Source organism: Paraphaeosphaeria sporulosa (genome assembly GCF_001642045.1).
Source record: "Paraphaeosphaeria sporulosa strain AP3s5-JAC2a unplaced genomic scaffold CC84scaffold_8, whole genome shotgun sequence".
In the NCBI taxonomy this organism is placed as follows: domain Eukaryota; kingdom Fungi; phylum Ascomycota; class Dothideomycetes; order Pleosporales; family Didymosphaeriaceae; genus Paraphaeosphaeria; species Paraphaeosphaeria sporulosa.
The window spans coordinates 1,294,259-1,311,896 of record NW_017253367.1 but is presented as its reverse complement, the minus strand read 5'-3'; the positions used below and the strand labels follow the sequence as shown (position 1 = coordinate 1,311,896).

The 17,638-nt window shown below is 54.2% G+C and overlaps 9 protein-coding genes across 9 annotated transcripts; 2 read left to right on the top strand and 7 right to left on the bottom strand.

Moving 5' to 3' along the window:
* Nucleotides 1–502: 502 nt before the first annotated feature.
* Nucleotides 503–2,027, bottom strand: CC84DRAFT_1198040 (NAD(P)-binding protein; the record flags this gene model as incomplete). Its single annotated transcript, XM_018181545.1, has 3 exons — nucleotides 1,519–2,027; nucleotides 1,201–1,434; nucleotides 503–1,131 (listed from the first exon to the last, which is right to left on the bottom strand). The coding sequence occupies exons 1-3, from the start codon at nucleotides 1,613–1,615 to the stop codon at nucleotides 503–505; spliced, it is 960 nt and encodes a 319-aa protein (XP_018033383.1). The 5' UTR covers nucleotides 1,616–2,027.
* An 84-nt stretch (nucleotides 2,028–2,111) lies between these two features.
* On the bottom strand, nucleotides 2,112–3,400 carry CC84DRAFT_952260 (acyltransferase-domain-containing protein). The gene is made up of 3 exons (XM_018187940.1): nucleotides 2,990–3,400; nucleotides 2,832–2,929; nucleotides 2,112–2,776 (listed from the first exon to the last, which is right to left on the bottom strand). The coding sequence occupies exons 1-3, from the start codon at nucleotides 3,325–3,327 to the stop codon at nucleotides 2,304–2,306; spliced, it is 909 nt and encodes a 302-aa protein (XP_018033382.1). The 5' UTR covers nucleotides 3,328–3,400; the 3' UTR covers nucleotides 2,112–2,303.
* An 867-nt stretch (nucleotides 3,401–4,267) lies between these two features.
* CC84DRAFT_1063533 (uncharacterized protein) lies at nucleotides 4,268–4,987 on the bottom strand (the record flags this gene model as incomplete). The annotated part of the gene is made up of 3 exons (XM_018173611.1): nucleotides 4,268–4,612; nucleotides 4,661–4,836; nucleotides 4,888–4,987. Coding segments are annotated over 3 exons (621 nt in total), but the record flags the coding sequence as incomplete, so codon positions are not given.
* A 1,998-nt stretch (nucleotides 4,988–6,985) lies between these two features.
* Nucleotides 6,986–8,598, top strand: CC84DRAFT_1207791 (uncharacterized protein; the record flags this gene model as incomplete). Its single annotated transcript, XM_018182121.1, has 3 exons — nucleotides 6,986–7,309; nucleotides 7,348–7,463; nucleotides 7,516–8,598. 3 exons carry the CDS (start codon nucleotides 6,986–6,988, stop codon nucleotides 8,333–8,335), a joined length of 1,260 nt encoding a protein of 419 aa, XP_018033380.1. The 3' UTR covers nucleotides 8,336–8,598.
* A 1,780-nt stretch (nucleotides 8,599–10,378) lies between these two features.
* On the bottom strand, nucleotides 10,379–12,115 carry CC84DRAFT_1261660 (Dolichyl-diphosphooligosaccharide-protein glycosyltransferase 48kDa subunit; the record flags this gene model as incomplete). Its single annotated transcript, XM_018185084.1, has 3 exons — nucleotides 10,379–10,883; nucleotides 10,936–11,768; nucleotides 11,974–12,115. The coding sequence occupies 3 exons, from the start codon at nucleotides 12,113–12,115 to the stop codon at nucleotides 10,464–10,466; spliced, it is 1,395 nt and encodes a 464-aa protein (XP_018033379.1). The 3' UTR covers nucleotides 10,379–10,463.
* Nucleotides 12,116–12,373: 258 nt separating this feature from the next.
* CC84DRAFT_1097530 (uncharacterized protein) lies at nucleotides 12,374–12,659 on the top strand (the record flags this gene model as incomplete). The annotated part of the gene is made up of 2 exons (XM_018174717.1): nucleotides 12,374–12,560; nucleotides 12,613–12,659. 2 exons carry the CDS (start codon nucleotides 12,374–12,376, stop codon nucleotides 12,657–12,659), a joined length of 234 nt encoding a protein of 77 aa, XP_018033378.1.
* On the bottom strand, nucleotides 12,468–14,503 carry CC84DRAFT_1125126 (uncharacterized protein). Its single transcript, XM_018175712.1, has 4 exons — nucleotides 14,270–14,503; nucleotides 13,965–14,184; nucleotides 13,565–13,890; nucleotides 12,468–13,514 (listed from the first exon to the last, which is right to left on the bottom strand). Exons 1-4 carry the CDS (start codon nucleotides 14,495–14,497, stop codon nucleotides 12,942–12,944), a joined length of 1,347 nt encoding a protein of 448 aa, XP_018033377.1. The 5' UTR covers nucleotides 14,498–14,503; the 3' UTR covers nucleotides 12,468–12,941.
* A 1,059-nt stretch (nucleotides 14,504–15,562) lies between these two features.
* On the bottom strand, nucleotides 15,563–16,175 carry CC84DRAFT_1060061 (putative mitochondrial inner membrane translocase subunit; the record flags this gene model as incomplete). The annotated part of the gene is made up of 4 exons (XM_018173577.1): nucleotides 15,563–15,761; nucleotides 15,816–15,947; nucleotides 16,000–16,040; nucleotides 16,107–16,175. Coding segments are annotated over 4 exons (441 nt in total), but the record flags the coding sequence as incomplete, so codon positions are not given.
* Nucleotides 16,176–16,351: 176 nt separating this feature from the next.
* CC84DRAFT_939555 (uncharacterized protein) lies at nucleotides 16,352–17,571 on the bottom strand. The gene is made up of 2 exons (XM_018187935.1): nucleotides 17,050–17,571; nucleotides 16,352–16,999 (listed from the first exon to the last, which is right to left on the bottom strand). Exons 1-2 carry the CDS (start codon nucleotides 17,365–17,367, stop codon nucleotides 16,460–16,462), a joined length of 858 nt encoding a protein of 285 aa, XP_018033375.1. The 5' UTR covers nucleotides 17,368–17,571; the 3' UTR covers nucleotides 16,352–16,459.
* Between the last annotated feature and the right edge of the window lie 67 nt (nucleotides 17,572–17,638).

The window sequence follows — 17,638 nt, the reverse complement described above, 5'->3', positions numbered from 1 at the left end:
GCTAATAACGCAGCACGCTTGCTTCTTCCGCCAATGGTATTCCGCATCTCCGCGCACGACATCTCCGCAGCAACACATGCCTTTTACCAACAAATACGCCGCGTGCTGTGCTGCCGGACGCTTGTCGCCCGAAGCACGCACATCGTGAACACTGATTCGGAGAACAATCGCTCCGAGGGTCCAATGGCTGTTAGCCATGATTCGGGAACAGCCGCCCAGAAGGCTCAAAGGCTATTACCCATTTGCTGACGGATACACAGCTCTAGAATCATACTTGCCGTGTCCGACCTCAAACAAAGGGAATAAATCCATTTCTCCGATCCTGGGTCGAGCCGCCACACGTGATACGACACATCAATTGGTCCTACTCCTAATCAAGCCTCTCAACTCGCAACCTGCAACATGGTCTACAGCTCACCTCTCTTCCAGTCTATCCGGTTCTTTCCCTCTATCCCAACCCCATCCACCTAAAACTGTCAATACCCACACCATCGCGCACACCCTACAACTTCGCCTTCACCCTCCCCCACCCCTTCGCCCCTAACCACCCAAACACCTCCTCATAGCTCCTCTCCAAATTCGACACCGTGTGCCCCTTCCCACTCGGGCCCGGATCATTAAACTGCTCCACCTTCCTCGTCTGCCCAGCACCCACCTCCAATACCGTCCCCCCACCCAATTCCCCCTCCTCAAGACACCGCACCATTGCATCCGCCACCTCCTCCGGGCTCGCCCATTCATCCTGCGCCTCGTCCAGAAACGTAAGCTTCTCCGGATGCTCCGTCCACAGCGGCGTCTTGATGACACCCGGGGCTACGCCATTGACGCGGATCCCGAGGCGCTCGTCTAGCGGTCCGAGCGAGCGGATGAAGCCGTTCATCGCATGTTTCGCTGCGACGTAGAGAGGTGTGTTGAGGTTCGAGGCTTGGCCTGCAATGCTGCTGATGATGAGGACGCGCTTGGGGTTCGTGGGGGAGACGGCGTCTGCGAGGAAGTGCGAGATGGCGAGCTGGGTTGTGCGGCAGGGGTGTGTGATGTTGATGTCGAGGGTGGCATAGTGGTTTGCGTTGGGCGCGTCCTTGGATTTCGGACTGCCCGGCGGGTGCCAGAAGTTCGTCCAATGGGGGTCGTCTAGAGGTTTCGATCTGTTCAGCTTGTCTCTCATTTCTAGAGATGGAAGGGAGGATGGGTATGACTTACAGATGCCCGCCCCCGGACACACCACGTCCACGCTTCCAAACTCTCGCCGTGCCACATCAAACATGCGCTCTAGCTGCGTCCATTCCGTCACATCCGTCTTTACAAACACCGCCCGCGGGGACCCAGTACTATACTGCTCCAGCAATTTCTGCGCCTCGGGCCGCAGCGCTAGGTCCGCGATCAGCACGTTGCAGCCTTTTGAGAGCAGCAGCGCGGCGAAGGCGAAGTTGATGCCTGCATTGCAATCTGGTCAGTGTCGTGGCAGGGACACGATATCCTAGGAAGGCAGATATCAATGGTAAGCAAGTGAGGACATACCTGAGCCCGCACCCGTGACTATGGCCGACTTGCTTTTGACGGAGAAGGGAGCCGAGCGCTCTGTGACATCAGTGACGCGTTGCTTGTGTGCTGCCATGGTGCCTGGCTGGTAGCGAGGACCAATCCAGATACAACCAAAACGACGTTATAGGCTGTGTCGACTGAAAAATTGTGATAGTGCTGCTCAAGGGTGTGTTGTGGTATTAATTGATACGATCTCTCTCACCATGAGGTTATCGATCTTTGAACGCAATGACGGAGTTCAGCGTGCCAGTGATAGCTTTCTACAAGCTTTTAAAGGTATTGAATATGATGTGTGACACACGCGTCTGCGTCTCGCATCATCACTCGTTTGGGGCTTCGGTATACCGCAAGCAGTGGGTGAGGGGCACGCGGGGCTGCGGGGAAGGAGGAGCTCGGGATAACACTTCCACCGCCGCGCTTGCTAGACGCGTGTAGGCTGCCGGAGCGATGTCGGGAAAATCCAAGAGGGTGTCGATCATGGACAATGGGTTTGATGGGTGGGAGAGATTGGGAACGGGATGGCTTGTCACTCATCGTGCAGCGGTACCTTTGCGGTTCATGATACACAGGTCAAGGAATACATGCAAATATTCCAGGAAGAGTAAAAATGGCTTGAGCAGCCTGTTGGCTCGCCAAAGCGAAACCAAAAAGGATGCACGATGCAGCGCCTGCCCGCCCGCCTGCCCGCCGCGTGGATATATGCCATAAGAACGCCCCGGACGCCAATGCCTTGCATGCCTCGGATGCAACCAACTCAACACTCAATTCCGCCTTCTAAGTTCGCCCTGCTCGTCCCGCCCCGACGTCCTCGGCAGCGGCACGCCGTTCCCCGTCCCACTAACATGGCTCAGCCTCACCAGCTCCTCAAGCATAGCATCCCTCGTCTTCTTCATCAGCGCATCCACATTTTCCGCGGTCATGCCCTTGGTACTAATCGGCGGGAGCACGCTAACGTCCACGACGCCTGGATTGAACTCGCGCTTCTTGACGTTGAGAACGTGCGCGTAGTTTGCGACGACGATGGGGACAATGGGAACACCGGCCTGGATGGCGAGGTGAAAGGCGCCCTTCTTGAAGGGCAAGAGTTCGGGCTGTTCGGCGTACGAACGTGTGCCCTCCGGGAAGATGAAGACGGATTGGCGCTGGGTGCGCATGGTGTGGGCGGCGGAGTCGAAGGCGGCGCGGGCGGTGGTGCGGTTGGCGCGGTCGATGAAGACGGTTTTGGAGAGGGCCACTGTGGTGAGTGGGTCAGTTGGGTGTAGGGTGGGGAGAGGGAGGGGGAGTCGTACTGAACCAGCCGAGGAAGGGCGCCCATTTCAACGACTTCTTTGCAGTCACAGAGGTGTACTTGGGGAACGTGCAGCCGAGCATGAGGACATCGAGTTCGCTGCGCCGTGTTAGTCTGCGAGCTCGCTGATGTTGGGCGCATCCATGAGACAGCACTTACCTCTGGTGGTTGCCCAAGAACACAGCCGGTCGCGTCAACAGCGCTTCCTCCCCGCCGCTGTTCGTCACCTTGAAGGTAACCCCAGTGATCAACCACATGCTCCACTTGAACGCTCTCGCGACGGTCCACTGGCTCAGCCCTCCGTACCCCACGGCCCGCAGGAGTATGCTCGCGAACACGCCGTACATGGCGCACATGCTCATCATGATCATGCTGGTGATGAAGAATGCCGCGAACGAGGCTAGCTGCGCCAGTTTCCCGGGCAGGACGAACGACAGCGCGCGCAAGAAGACGATGAGGATCGGCGGGGCGGCCATGGTGTAGAGGAGCCAGCTCATGGCGGGTGGTCGTGCGGTGTGTGCAATCGCGGGGTGCTATGTGGTCGGCCGTAGCATTCGAGAGGGTTGTGCGATCTGGTTTGCAGTGCAGGTGGAGCGCGGCAGGCCGAGCGAGGACCGCACGTGAGGAGGCGGTGAGGGTTGGGCGTCGGCGGGCGCTATGGCGGGCAACTTTTTCGATGTTGAGGTCCCGCTCCGAGGCTCGTTGGTGCTTCCTCGCTTAGTGTCCGGAGTGGGATGTCACGCAAGGGTGCGATGCCTGCTGAGCTTGTGGAGCTTGTGAAGCTTGTGCTGAGCTTCGTATGATGAGACAGATGCTCTACTTTTTTGCAGTATGAAGGTGTCAAGTGTCGTGATTGCTCTGGACAAAGACTGCATCGAGGAGGCGCCTGGAGTTCCAGCGAGTTCAGACGCCAACAGGTATAGCACGCGCGAATCAACGAGGATGCATTCAAAGAAACACGATCGTGAGAGCATTTCTGTCACAAGGCCTTCGAAAGTACCCATGCACTTCCAGCATGATTCACGAAGGCGCGCGTGATGTGAATATCCTCCAGCTACGAGTTGCCCAGGGGTGCGCCGCATGTGAATGCGGGTCCCTTGCGATGTCGGCGTGCTCACGATGAAAGTCTGGTGCACAAGAAGCTTTAGGTACAGCACTACATTACTATTCACTTTTGAGCCCGCGTTTGACTAAAACAGGTCCTCGACACTTGCGAAATAAAACTAATCGCTAGGTTCAAATGGCGAAGCAGGCACAGAGCGCACCGAGGTTCGACCCAGCTACGGCCGTTCCATCGCGGATGGCCGTCCCAATCGTAGTAACTTCAAAAGCTCGTCGCTGACCGCCGACATGCCTTTGGATCGTCGAGCATATTATACGTCGTGCTACTCCTCATCACTTTTCCTCAACAGAATGGATGCTTTGGCGGCTTGGGATCCTCCGCTGCCTGATCATCTCCACCGTCGTAATCACAAAAGTCAATACATCGAGTAAAAAGATGGGGATAAGGATCCACTTCCAGGCGACCATATGCGTGACAGCTGAGCTGATGCTACTGCGATGCTGCTCCGAAGCCAGCGGCAGTTCCAGCACAGCTTTGTACCAGTTCTCGGGAGTCCACCAGTGCTCGGGGTAGGGAACATTTGAGCGCGCGACCGATTCCAGAATGTGCTGGTGCTTCGTCTCGTTGGTGACGATAAAGACGAAGATGATGGCGGAGAGCGTGAAGAGCACCGAGAGTAGCTGCAGGACAAACACTGCGACCAGAGTCTTTGAAGGAGGCTGCAATTGCCGTTAGGGAGGGATGAAGATGCCAGATGCCTAACGCACCTTTCCCGCCCGGTGTCTTTGACGACATGCCACATACATTGCGATGAGGCCCAGGAAGAATCCGTAGCCAGCCACACCGTTCGACATATGGCCTTGATCAGTCCATAAGTTTGCCGGATGTGTGACGAGCTGTACAGTTTCTTCTGGCCAGTTCACTTGATACGTGACGATTTCGTCTGTCAACAAATATCAGTTTGACTGTTGTTGTAGTCTCCCACGTCACATACTTTTCTGGTGAAGGATGAAGCCCACCATCGAGCTGATTAGACCCAAATTTGTAATTGAAAGAGCGGAGAGACAAAAGTTGGAAACGAACATGAACCAAAAGGTCCCCTTGCTTGCGGATGTGTCCATTGTGTCAAGAATTTCTGTATACTGGCACTGGAGGAACGAGCTTGCGAATGAGAAGGTCTGCCAATCTCTGGAAAGGTAATCTCTTTGTCTCCAGAACATGTTGCCAGTCGAGCGCGCCAGACATGCATTTATAGTTGGCTCATCGGGCTGATGGTCGATTATCTCAGCACGTTTAGTCAAGTTGGAGAGTTCAGCTGTTGGTCGGTCGTTCAGGGTCGTCAGCATACTAGTGATGGCGGAAACCCAAATTTAGGACGCCTACCCCGCGAACCACACAGTGAAATTGGTACGCATGCAAGCCATCCATAAATCTTTCCATGAATCCCAAAATCACCAAATGGAGTGGAACGGGGACAGCTCTCTATTTCGGACTTGGTCGAGGCATGCACCTCGCCCATGGATTGCTCTCGAGCCTTTGATCGGAATTAGAGGAAGTATCTCTTCGAGTAGTCAGCGTTATACTTGTAGAAACGATGCGGAAGTGGTCTGAGCAGTCTGAGCAGTCTGAGCAGCTTCGCATGTGACGGAAATTCCCCTCTAAAGTTCAGCAAGCGGGAGGGAGACGTTGATGTGGCAACTTTCGTTCGTGTCGTTGCCTGTGAGTTCACTGCAAAGAACATGCGAAGGTGGCTGTTAGAGGGGACATCTACGAAGGTGCAGATCCTATCACGTCGGAACCCTCATACCGTACAGTCAGAGAATTGGGGGCCACGTCCCGCAAAGCGATAGAGAGTTAGGCCTCCAGTCAATTCTAGCGGGCGAGCTGTCACGCTCGTGGTGTCATGGTCGCCTCGATTTTGGAGCGCATCATGACTATTGGGCGACGATAAGGTAGATCATACTGCGCCTTCGAAGTTGTCACAAGTTGGGCTGAACTGATGTTGCGCAACGATGCAGGGGGCTATGCATGCATCGTCGGTAGGCTATGTCGTTGCAGCCGATCGCGCGTAGTCCAGATCGAACATGACGCTAAAAGAGGATCAGACATCATGAGACAATTATTCAGCCTGCAAAGGGACTATACAGCGATCTGGGATGCGATGGAGAAAGATTGATGCGAACGTCAGACGTCATACAGAGTGCTTCTTGGCTTACTAACTAGCCTCCTTCCCGCGAACAGTTGCCGTGACGATGCGCTTCAGCGCCTGCTATTTCATGCGACTTCGCAATTTGCATCGCGAATGACATACCCATGAGATATATATCAGGTCTCTGAGATTATTCCAGCACCAAAGTGCTGCTTGAAACCTCTGTGTCGGGCGTGGCCCATGTCCTTGACACGTTCACCTTACTTAGACGCTGCTACTTGAGTGCATTCCTCTCGGCTTTTCGCGCTCAATCTTCTCCAACGACTGTACCGGACAGCATGTAGCCCCATGTCTTAGCCTTGACATCGAGTCTCTCTAGAAGCGCTCTGCGCAAAGTGATTTGGCTACCGAAGCGGTGGCGTCGCTTCTTAGCCGGAGCCTCTCGACAACTGTCACGGCTTCGAGGTTCACATTAACGCGAACCTCCTATCAGTTCCATAAGCATATGCGGCTGAACGACCCAATAGGAATTCCGCCACTGCGATGGGTGGCGGCACGCACGTTCCACCTCCACGACAAGAGAGAGTCAAAGCCAATCAATATCGAGGGCCCCAGCCTTGTCGGGGAAATGTAGAGCTCGCTAACTCTCATCACACGGCACAGTGAGTATAGTGAACGTAATCGCAATCGCATTCGAAGGCGATACCGCAGTATGCACAAACATGATACGCTCGGTTTGTACCGCCCCTTTCATCGTTGGGAGGCACAGCGGGCCTAGAACGTCTCACAGTCTCGCGTTGAGATGTACCAGTCACCCCCTGAAGGTATACTGTAGTATTCAAATACGCGTCGAGATAGCCTTCTTAGTTTCAACATTGCCGACCAGCCCACGATCACATCGAACGAACACACCGAGCGCTGATCTTGTACAACTTTGGAATCTATGCGATTTCCTGGCCGCTCATCAAAGACAACCCCAACGCCAGCTGTACCGAGCATCCTCACATTATTTCCAGTACTCGATGATACAGTGCTTGAAAAGGCACCGGTGACCCATCGGGCGGACAATTGTGTAGGGTACGGACTCGAGGTAGTTCCGATCGAGCGGTGCAACACCTCCTGCGGCAAAACTGTTTCCCCGGATACTCCAGAGAAAGAGGTGCTCTACGCGACACTCACCGACTGGAACAGGCGTTCGAAGCCTCTACCACCGCTTCCAAACGCTGCCTGGAAAGTGTTAGTCAAACGCAAGTGGTATCGACTACCAGTAAAACAGCGCATTGCTGTATTGTTATGTGTAAATAGTCCAACGCGAAAAATTCCGACCACTTCCACGCTGACCGCGCGTCTCAGGTGCAACTCGGTCTCTTGTTGACGATTTGTCTCGGCCTGTTGTCAGTCAAACCACGCCTGGCCAAGCGGTAAGTCAAGTTCTTGGAGAAAATGCTATACTGTTGCTAAAGTATCTGCAAGGGAACCCAGTGAGCAGTCTTCAGATGTAGCGACTTCGCCAATTCGGCCCTCTAGTCCTTCCATCCCCTTAGATACTTTCAGTCTGAACCTCAGCACCCCTCGCCAGCAGAGTTCTGCTTGCCTTTCTGACAGCGATGACGCCGATTCATGGCCATGCACCTCACAAGCGAAATTGCATATTTCTGTCTCTTCCTCAGAACGTCCACTGTCGCAGCTGGAACTGACTATTCAAAAGACGAGTGGGACGGGCACGAGCAGTTATGGACAGCAATTTCCACCGACCATTTCAGCTGAATTCGATCCAATCTATCCTATGAACGACTCTGACGATGAAGTGATATGGCATTTTCAAGCATCATACGATCGCATTGTGCTACTGGCAAATGATGAGTTGTCATTTCACGGCCAACCTCAACATGAAGCCGAACGAGAGACGAGTGGGAAGATATCACCTAACGATAGCCCCTGGGTCTGCTATTTTAACAATACCATCATGGAAGTGTTCGTCTATGCGTCCCAACGCGCAGGTACAGCGACCAATTCCACGCAAGGAGCGAATAATACTACCGAGACGTCTTCGTTGCCAGCTTTTCCCTTTGTGATACAAATCTTCGAACAATGGATTCAGAACGGAACACGTGCCTATTGTGAACAGCAAAAAGTGTCGGAACGGGGAGCTCTCCGCAAAAGCGATGCACCACGATACTTTCTCAGCACAACTGACGCGACGTCCGTCTACGCCTCCTCTATTGATAAGAAAACCAAGCAGCAAGCAGGCGTTTCTGATAGTGCTTGCCAATGTCAATGGATCGTGCAGTGAGGCTGTCAGAAAGACACCCAGATTCCACTTCGACCACTCAGCTTCCACATGTCACTCTGACCCGCTAGATTGGTTTACAACCTGGAATTGGTTGGCTGGATGATTGGTCGCGGCGTTGAGGATCTTTCTGGATTTCATCTTTGGAATGCAAGGGGTTTCATCTATTGCGAAATCCTCTGACTCTACGACGTAGTAGCTTCCCTCGTCTGTTTAAATTCAGCGATGTTCATAATTATAAACACGCTTTACGTATTGCGGCTCAGGAGATCGATCATTTCCAAAAGACATTTCCGTTTCTATCATTCCTGCAGCGCCCATATGTCCCTTTCCGTCTTAGTTGCTGGTTCGTTGGGCAACAACCTGAACAAGTACGGACCCGCCACGGCCAGGAGGGCGCCTAATGCACATGTCGCCATCAGCGTCGCAAAGACCAACAAGTGCTGCGGTGCATTCCCGCTCGGCCAAAGATAACTTCCATAGATAACAGCCAAATGCCCGCAGCAATTCACCCACGCATTTACCACCGAGCACTTCTGGTCCGGAAAGGAAATCCTCTTGCTTGTCCAGTTCAGCATGAGCGGGAGTCTCGTGTAGAGACCAGCCACCAGCAGACACATCATGATGTATTTGGCGACCACAGCTTTCACCACAGCGGAAACGAGACACTCAATGGCGCTGAGGCAGCAGAGCCCAACGCTGTGCCACCTGCGGTCCTGCAATCTGTCTGACGACTAGGGTACCGCGTTGTCAAAGTCGAACGACCGCACATCGATTTCATCAAAAGTGGGGGCGGCGTGGCGAAGACTGCATTCTATACCCATGGGAAGGAGGCCGAGATGGTATGGATCCCATCTCACTTGTGTACACCCGAGGTTTTCTTGCGCGTTTCTAATATGAACTTAGATATCCGGCGTGCATGGCGCAAAAGGCGCATACAAATACACCGCAGCGCATCTCTAGCCGTACAAACTGATCCACCAGATGTTCACCGCCGCGGTATCCCACCCAAACGTCAATCTCCAAAAGCACACCCCCGCACTCGAAATCCCCTCCTTACAGCTTCCCGAAGGGTCATGGGCCGTGAAAACACCTCGTGGACCGATTCGTGCACACACTGTCATAATGGCTACCAACGCCTACACCGCCGCCCTCCTCCCCGAGTACTCGGATAAGATAATCCCTTATAGGACCATCTGCGCGCGCATCATCACACCCCCTTCCCCTTCCACATCCCCACCCTTGCTGGTCAATTCATATGCCTTGCGATTCAACGACTGGGACTTCCGACTACCTGATCCCTCTCATAGACGGCAGCATCATCGTCGGCGGCGCGCGGTGCACCTACCTCGCTGACCGAACCTCCTGGTACGGCAATATCGACTACAGCCGGGTTTTCGAGAGCGGGAGAAGCTACTTCGACGGGTACATGCAACGCCATTTTCGGGGGTAGGGAGATAGCGGCGCGGAGATAGGGGAGCTTTGGTCGGGCGTCACGGGGTACTTGGCTGATTTGCTGCCGCGGGTGGAGCAGGTACGGGGACGGAGCAATGTGTTCATTATGAGTGGGTATATGGGGCATGGGATGCCGCAGATTTAGCTGGCGGCGAAGGCGGTGAGTGAGATGATGTTGAGGGGTTTGGGCGTGGAGGAGACGGAGTCGAGGCAGAGGCTGGAGAGGAGGGAGAACATGGTGCTTGATATGCATCGAATGGTTAGGGACAGAGGGGTGAGGTTTTGAGTGGTGAGGATGGGAGGGTTCTCGGGCTGGGAAGCGGAGTTTTTGTTGGTTTGGCTGGGGCGGCGGTGTTGATGGAGCACTACTATATCCAATGACCTGTAGATCAGTGACGTTTGTGACGAGACGCTGCTTGATCACATTGTACCACCAAACGCATCGCCAAAAGCCGTGGCATATGGGTTCGACACGTGAAATCTTTGGTCGCTCTAACATGCGCTTGCGCTTTTGATATTTCCATCCTTCAAAACTCCTTGTAATATACATCTTTCGCCTTAGAGCATCGCATGTCCTCTTGAGATTCTTGCTATCCTCGCTCATCTCATCCTCTCCTTTCGTTCATACCTTCACACCTTCCCCGAACATCATGTTCCATCCTTTTACATATACCGTCTACTGCGTCTTCTTCGCGCTGTTCGTTGTCGGCGCACTATACAACCACAACGCTACAAAGCCCACCCACGCCACAACCGTGACCCAAATACCGCCAATCCACACCCAGGCCCCGCTGATCTGCCAACTCCTCGGCCACTCGTCGTGCGCAAAGTGGCGCACGGTAACCTGCCTCTTCTCATCGAGGTTGGTGAGGAACGGGCGGCGGAAGTTGATGCGGAAGTTGAAAATGCCGTGTTGGTCAGGGGTGCGGAAGGAGACACCGAAGATGGTCGCATTGGCAGTTTGGGAGAGAGGGGTGAGATTGAGGCGATGGAAGGGGGAGAGCATGCTGAATTCGAGCTGGAGGGCGTCGTTTTCGGCGGGGAGGAAGGGGACGAGGTGGTCGTTTTCGTACTCGGAGACTTCGATTTGGAAAGCCTAGGCGGGTCAGTGTGGATTCAGGAAAGTATGAATGTAACGGGAGACTCACGACGTCCTCCTTGATGCGGTAGATCTTGGGGTTGTGCTCTGGGACAGCAACGCTGGTGTTCAGCTTCTTGCTGGCGCTCTCGTTGTTGTAGTGCAGCAGCTTGCCGATCTTCAAGACACCAGTCTCCTTGAACGTCCAGGCAGTGACCTTCTGCGCGAAATCGCGGTTCGCGGTCTTGACTGCCTGGCCGTTGAGCGTAGCCTTCTCCGCGAACCACTTATTCTGCAGCAATTCGGCAGAGCCAATGACAGTCAGGCGCGCAGAGTTGTGGGCCTGCAGCGACGACACAATGTTCAGCTGCTCGCCGGTCGCAAATGGATCCTCGACGACATCAGCCTCGTCCTTGGGGTTGTAGCTGTATGCGGTGCTCGGAGCGCGGAGAACGGGCAAGATAAGCGGCGATTCGTTCCCAAGTGTCTGACCCACTGCGCGGGGGACCGCGATGAGCCCCTCGCCGGCGAAGTAGTTCTTGACATCGGGCCTGATCGCCTTCGGGAATGGCAGCAGGAGAACATCGTGCTTGTCCGCCGCGGAGGTAGAGTCGTAGTTGAAGTGATCAACGACCAAAGCGCCCTTGTCCGACGGAACGTGGATATCGAGCTCGAGTAGCAGCGACTGGACGGACGAAGGTGTCGCGTGGTCGCTGGAAAGCGCAACAATGACATTTCCTTCGTTGTTCATGAAATCGAGGAATTGGTTCGCAGTGAGGGCGGGACCGAGGCCTTTCGATTTGGCGGGGAGAAGGATAACGTGGTCGTACGCGCGTGCACCATGTCGGAAGAGCGAGAGTTTGTCTGATTTCGGAGACTGAACAGTCGTATGGAAGCCTCGACCTGTTGATTTGATTAGCAAGTTGCCTGGTAGTAAGGAAGCACTGCGAGCTCCGGAATACGCTTTGAGTTCGAGCAAGATAGCGGTTCAAGAGCTGCAATTCGAATTGGTCTCCCAGTCCCAATGCCGAAACAACAGCTCCAGAAGCACCACGCAACCTCTCTCAGCCCTCAAACTCGCAATCCAAGCAGAAAAGGTGCAACATACTCGACAGATCCTCAAGCAGCACACTGTACTTCTCCCGTTCGCCCTCCTCCTCGAGAATAACCAGCAGTCTCTGGCCGGAGGAGCTCAGCGCCTGCACCGCACCCAGCAGGGCCAGCAGCATACAAGAAAATAGCCACCTCATGTCTGCGTTGTGACGGAGGGGAAGCTTGAGCAGCTGCGTTACGCGGCGGGAGCGCAATTGGAGACGTATGCTTTGCCAAGAGTCGGCGCCTGCGTTTCTCCGCGCTCCGCCCGCAAGCTAAGCTTCGACCCCATCACTGCACCTGTGTAGTGAACGTCGAGCCATTGCGACTGCACCATTTGCGCGGGACACAGACGGTGAGTACACAATCGGTTACTTGGGAGGTACATAGTGACGCTGATGCGCAAACAGGCCAATATGTCTACCGCTCCCTTCTTCTTCAAGGAGCCCTTCCGCTACCTCCGTTGGGCCTCCATCAACAAGCCCGCCTACTTCTACTCCATCTGCATTGGCCTCGCTGGCCCCGGAATCATCGCTGTGGCTGTGCCGACCAGGAAGTACCTGGGCTACGAGAGGATCGCAAAGGTGCCGCAGACATATCCGAGTACGTGGATGGTGGGATCGAGGCCAGGGAACGACATACTAATCAGGCGCAGTACCCAAGGGACCGAGACCGCGGCCGAGTGGGTTCGAGGATGAGTAATTGGGAGTGAAGAAAGGACGAGGGCGAGAGCTGGGTATAACAAGACCAGAGAGATATCACAATGCATGGGTGGATGGATTCAGACACATGAGGACCTGAGTACGAGGTCGGAGTACTGTCAGGCTGTATTGTACATAGTCAACTTTTTCTTCAACGCCACATCGTTCCAACGCCCGAGGTCTGCAAAAGGTTCCAAGTGAAGATCCAGCCGGGTATATCTTAGCAACGCAGATTGTGCCATAGCATACGCCAGAACAAAGCTGACCAGGGAATCGCCAACAACTACTGCTGGATCCGGCCACGCTTCGGGGCGCGCATGGGCTCTTCCTCCTCGTCCTCCTCGTCAATGACCCCATCCTCTTCGCCGAAATTCACCTCCTGATGCTGCTGGTGGCGCTTGGCCGCCTCCAGATTCCGCTGCGCGATGTCATTTCCACCCGGCCGCTTCCCCTTCCTCACCGGCGGAGCTGGCTGCTCATCCTCCAGCCACGGGAAATCCGCGCGCTCAAACTCCGTGCACGTGATGTAGCTAACGGGAAACTGCTCAATGTTGAGCTGGCAGTTGCTCTTCAGCAAGCCCGATTTGACGACCCAGCTCTGCATCAGCTCCTTGATCTCGCACACGTGGTTCTCGATGACGTTGAGCGCCTTCTTGGTGATGGGGAACATGGCGTGGAACTGCGAGAGGACGGCCTTGTCCATGTATGCGTCACCGCCTGCGCCGATGGCCTCGTAGAGTGAAAAGCCCCCATCGTCGGCGTTGTAGCCTTTGTTCGCAATGATCTTGTGCGCAAGCCATTGACGGAACCAGCAGAGGGCCATCCAAATGAGGATATCCTTTGCATACTCTTCGCGCTGTCTCGGGTTAGCTAATGCGGCCATCATCATGGATGGAGTAGCATTACCTTGACAGGGAGGTCTTCCTTCGGTGCCGCAATCTTGGGGGGATAGTGTGAGGCCAGCTTGTTCTCCAAGGCACGCGATCGCTCGAGGAGACGACGGTGGTACTTCTCAGCTAGTCGCCTAGCCTCCGGCGTCTTCGTCAGCCCCTGCAACGTGGTGCGATTCCTCTTCCAAGTGTTCCAATTGCCAGCGAGATGGATGATGGACTCGCGGAAGATGAGCTCGGAGCGAATGCGGAAGCTCATGTTTGCCCATCCTTGTGGGTTCGCCTGGATGGAGCGGAAGAGAACTTGACCGTGCTTGAGGAGTGCAACTTCTACTGGCTTGCCTGCGATGATGGGGCATCAGCCTGCCGGTACTGATAGCGCTGCATTATCTCGGGATGGGACAACTGAAACCTACCGATCAAGTTCACGCAGCCCAGGTATTCCGCGACTTCGATCAGGCCAATGCAGTCCACGAGCGCGGCGCCCATATCATCGTCGGCAATGCGGATCTCTGTGCCGTAAAAGGCGTATAGGACACGCTCCCAGTACTTGAAGATCTTGGTTGGCACTCGTCCGTTCTCGTTCAGGACGCGGCCAGCCCAGCCGTCAGCTCGCCCGCCATTTGAATTGAGTTCCTGGAAAACATGTCAGTTCTCAAACAACATCGTGAGCGCCGACGCTTGAATAGTTAGCCGCGGGTAACATAGCATGTACACTGACGATGAGCTCCAGCTGACCAGCAGGGTACTGGGCGCTAGGCATCTCTATGAGCTCTATGAGCCAGCGCTTTGTGACGCCGGCGTTCTTCGCCTTCGTGCTCAGCCTCGCGGCACTCGTTTCCGTGAGCATGCTCGCGAAGAACACGCTGCTTCGCGCGAGCGTGCTTGCGTGGAAAGGATACTTGCGGTCATGGCTGAGGATGATTTCAACGTCGTGCGGCTGGTTCATTGTCGCGAGTCGATGTGCCGAAAGTGTCGTGAGTTTGGTCTAAAGAATGCGAAGGAGTCGGCGGATTTTATATGTCCTGCGATGGCGTAGAGTAAGTGGCAAGAGCGAGGACTTTTGGTTGCTGGGTCAAAACTGAGCTAGATTGGACTTGATAGGTGAAGGCGGAAGCAGATTCAACCTCCCGCCTGTTTTCACGGTAAGACAGGCAATTAGTTCGCAATGCGATAGGGGCACGCAAGGAAGGGTGTAGATTATTCACGTCGTGGACCTGTGGGAGCAAGCAGGACCAAATGGGGCCAAGAATGCACACAGGATACCATCGTGATAGTTGGGTGTAGAACAGGATAATTGACTTCAGTGGATCGTAATCTACATGTTGACCAGCGTGTCATGACTCCGCCTACACACTCTTCACTCACACATAAGTAAAGGCGAACGTAAACATGTCTAGGGTAAATTCAGTATCGATTTGATTGACACACGTAAACGCTTTTGAGCGTACTAACAGTGGACTACCATCCTGACAGTACGTTGTCAGGGGTTTCACGTATCCGCTACACAAACCACAGAGGTATTTCTCAATAACATTGAAATCATAAGAACGATGAACAACTCAATAATATGATCATCACTCTAGTGCCCTTCTCCCCGCAGTAAAATCATATCCCCTTTTGATGTTTCTAAACTCTTGAAATTGGACTGAACATACGTGTTTGTTCTCGTCTTCCATGAAACGAAGCACAAAATGATTACGAGAACTCGACAAATCTTGGTGGTGGGATACATTACCTCCATGCTAAGAGGAACACTCTGGCACGTTTGCGAATTGAAGGCGTGATATGCGACCTGACTGGAGCAGCGAGTAACGACATTTGCCAGTCATCACATGCACTGTCATGCTTGTGTGTATTATATCTGTGTCCATCAGACAAATTCATGACGAACCGGCCAGCGTTATGCAATCCTGTGATCTCATGACCCAAACGCCGTTCCCAAATCAAGCCATTATGCGTTACATGCGCAGCTCTTCAGCGCCGATCAAGCAATTGCCGCCTGTTGCTGCTGAGGTGGAGGCGGAGGAGCCTCTAGCCTTGTGTTCTCCGCCATCATCCGCCCGAACATGATTCCAACGCCCTCAATAACCCCAATGAGCACACCGCACGCTATAGCGTTGTTCCTCATAGCCTTCGCACCACCTCGAACAGCGAGGGCGGCACCCGTGCAGAAGCCTCCGAGAATCCCGTTCCACGGGTCTTCCTTCTTCCTATATCGGCCGTCAGTTCGCGTCGTTAATTTCCAGCCAATGTGCATTCCACACCTGATGCCTTTCACGGCACAGTCAAATGTGGAGAACAAGCCGCCCCATACGCCGAAGTTGCCGCCAAGGACAGGTGCGCGTGCCTTGATGGCTGTGACTGCGCCGATGCGCCGCTCGCCGTACGGTGAGTTGCTACAAATTCTCAGTATGCTGAAACAATCCTCGGATGCTACATTACACTTACCGGAATCCCTTGACACCGTGCCAGATGGCTCCACCCACGGCCTAGAGGTATGAATCGTTAGCACGTCAATGACGTAATTGGCCGACGCAGACGATAGCTAGACGTACGCCCATGCAGAACGCTCCACCGAAGTCATTAAGGGCTACCCATGGGCACGGATCGCGAGAATGGTCCATGGTGAGATGACATTGGCAACAAGATGTGGAGAGCTCGGAGCTGGAGGTTGCCAGGGACGTTGGCTGCATGTTACACGCGGGGTAAGCGCAACCCTGAAAAGCCTGGTGCACGTGATTTGCAATCTGCCTAGGCAGGTACCTGGGCAGACAGCATCCATTTGTAAGCGTCAGGCTGGGGACGGAACCATCATCTTCGTATCAGAAGGATTAGCTACAGGAGAGTTTCGAAGCTAGCATGGAGTATGAGTTGCTCAGCATTACGATGAAGTAGACTGCCAAGACTATCAAGGTACTGAAGTCCTCTGAGCTGATATAGTCTTGGGCAAGACACGTCTTAGAAGCACTTCTACGTCAGGCATGTGTTCAAAGTGATATAGAATGTCAATTGGCGCGATGTAAGCTTTTGTTGGATACTTTGCGCAAAGTGGCGTGCTCGCGAACGATGTGTGACTGCATATGTACCCCGACGAGGTCAGTACAAGTTCCTTTACATCTCTCGCATGCGCGCGCATGCGCGATGTGACTCTGTGTGATATGCCTGGCTCAGATCCGGCGGTCTGCAAAACCCTTAGGGGCTTGAGCGGCCCGTGGACTGGATGAGGCGAAACTGTTCGAGACGCAATGGGTGTGATCGCATCTTTCTGGAAGTCGCACTGCTTTTCATGTATCCACAAGCTATGGAGGCGAGCAAGAATATGCTTCAGTACTGCTCGAGGGCATTCTTGAGGTTTCCCGACAGATCTGAGCCCTCGGAAAGGGGAAGACAAATGTGAAATGTGGCGAGTAGGATTGTCGACGTGAAGCCAGGAGATATTACCAATCCTCTTTTGACATTAGCGCCCCTGGCACGGTTTACAGCGAGGCCAACACGTGCATGCAGGTCAACGTAGAGACCCAGTCCCTCCCAGCAGCCTCCCACTACCTCTCTGATATCATCGGCGCACATCTTCCACGTACAAGAAGCGAACTCTCCGAAACGCGGGGTCCATTTGCCGGAGTATTGGTGATTTGGCAACCCCGGAGCCACCTCATTCTGCCAGCGTGTGCTCTTGGCGCCCGGTGGATCTGTAATCGCGCGGTTTGACATTTGACTGCTCTCCCACCGAGACCCCGCGCTGCGACTGGTATACTGGGATATTCCGTTTGGACAGGCTGCAGCAGGTAGGCATCCCGAGTGCGTGGCACAGCGCATCCACCGTCAGCCAGCTGCCATGCAAGCGAGGGGCTTTCCAGACTCCGCTAACCTGCCACCAGTACCGACACCGTCTGTGGCCCACACCATACTCTCCAAAATAGGTGCGTCAACCTCTTCCACGTCCCGCCGACCAGCATGGCACGCGAGCAGTCGCATATCGGATCGCATATCGGATCAGGGAGCTTGCGGTGAATATTTGCGGTGGCTGAGTTGTGCTGATTCGGTGCATAGAACTTGGGCTGGATAGAAGCATCATTGGACTTTTTGC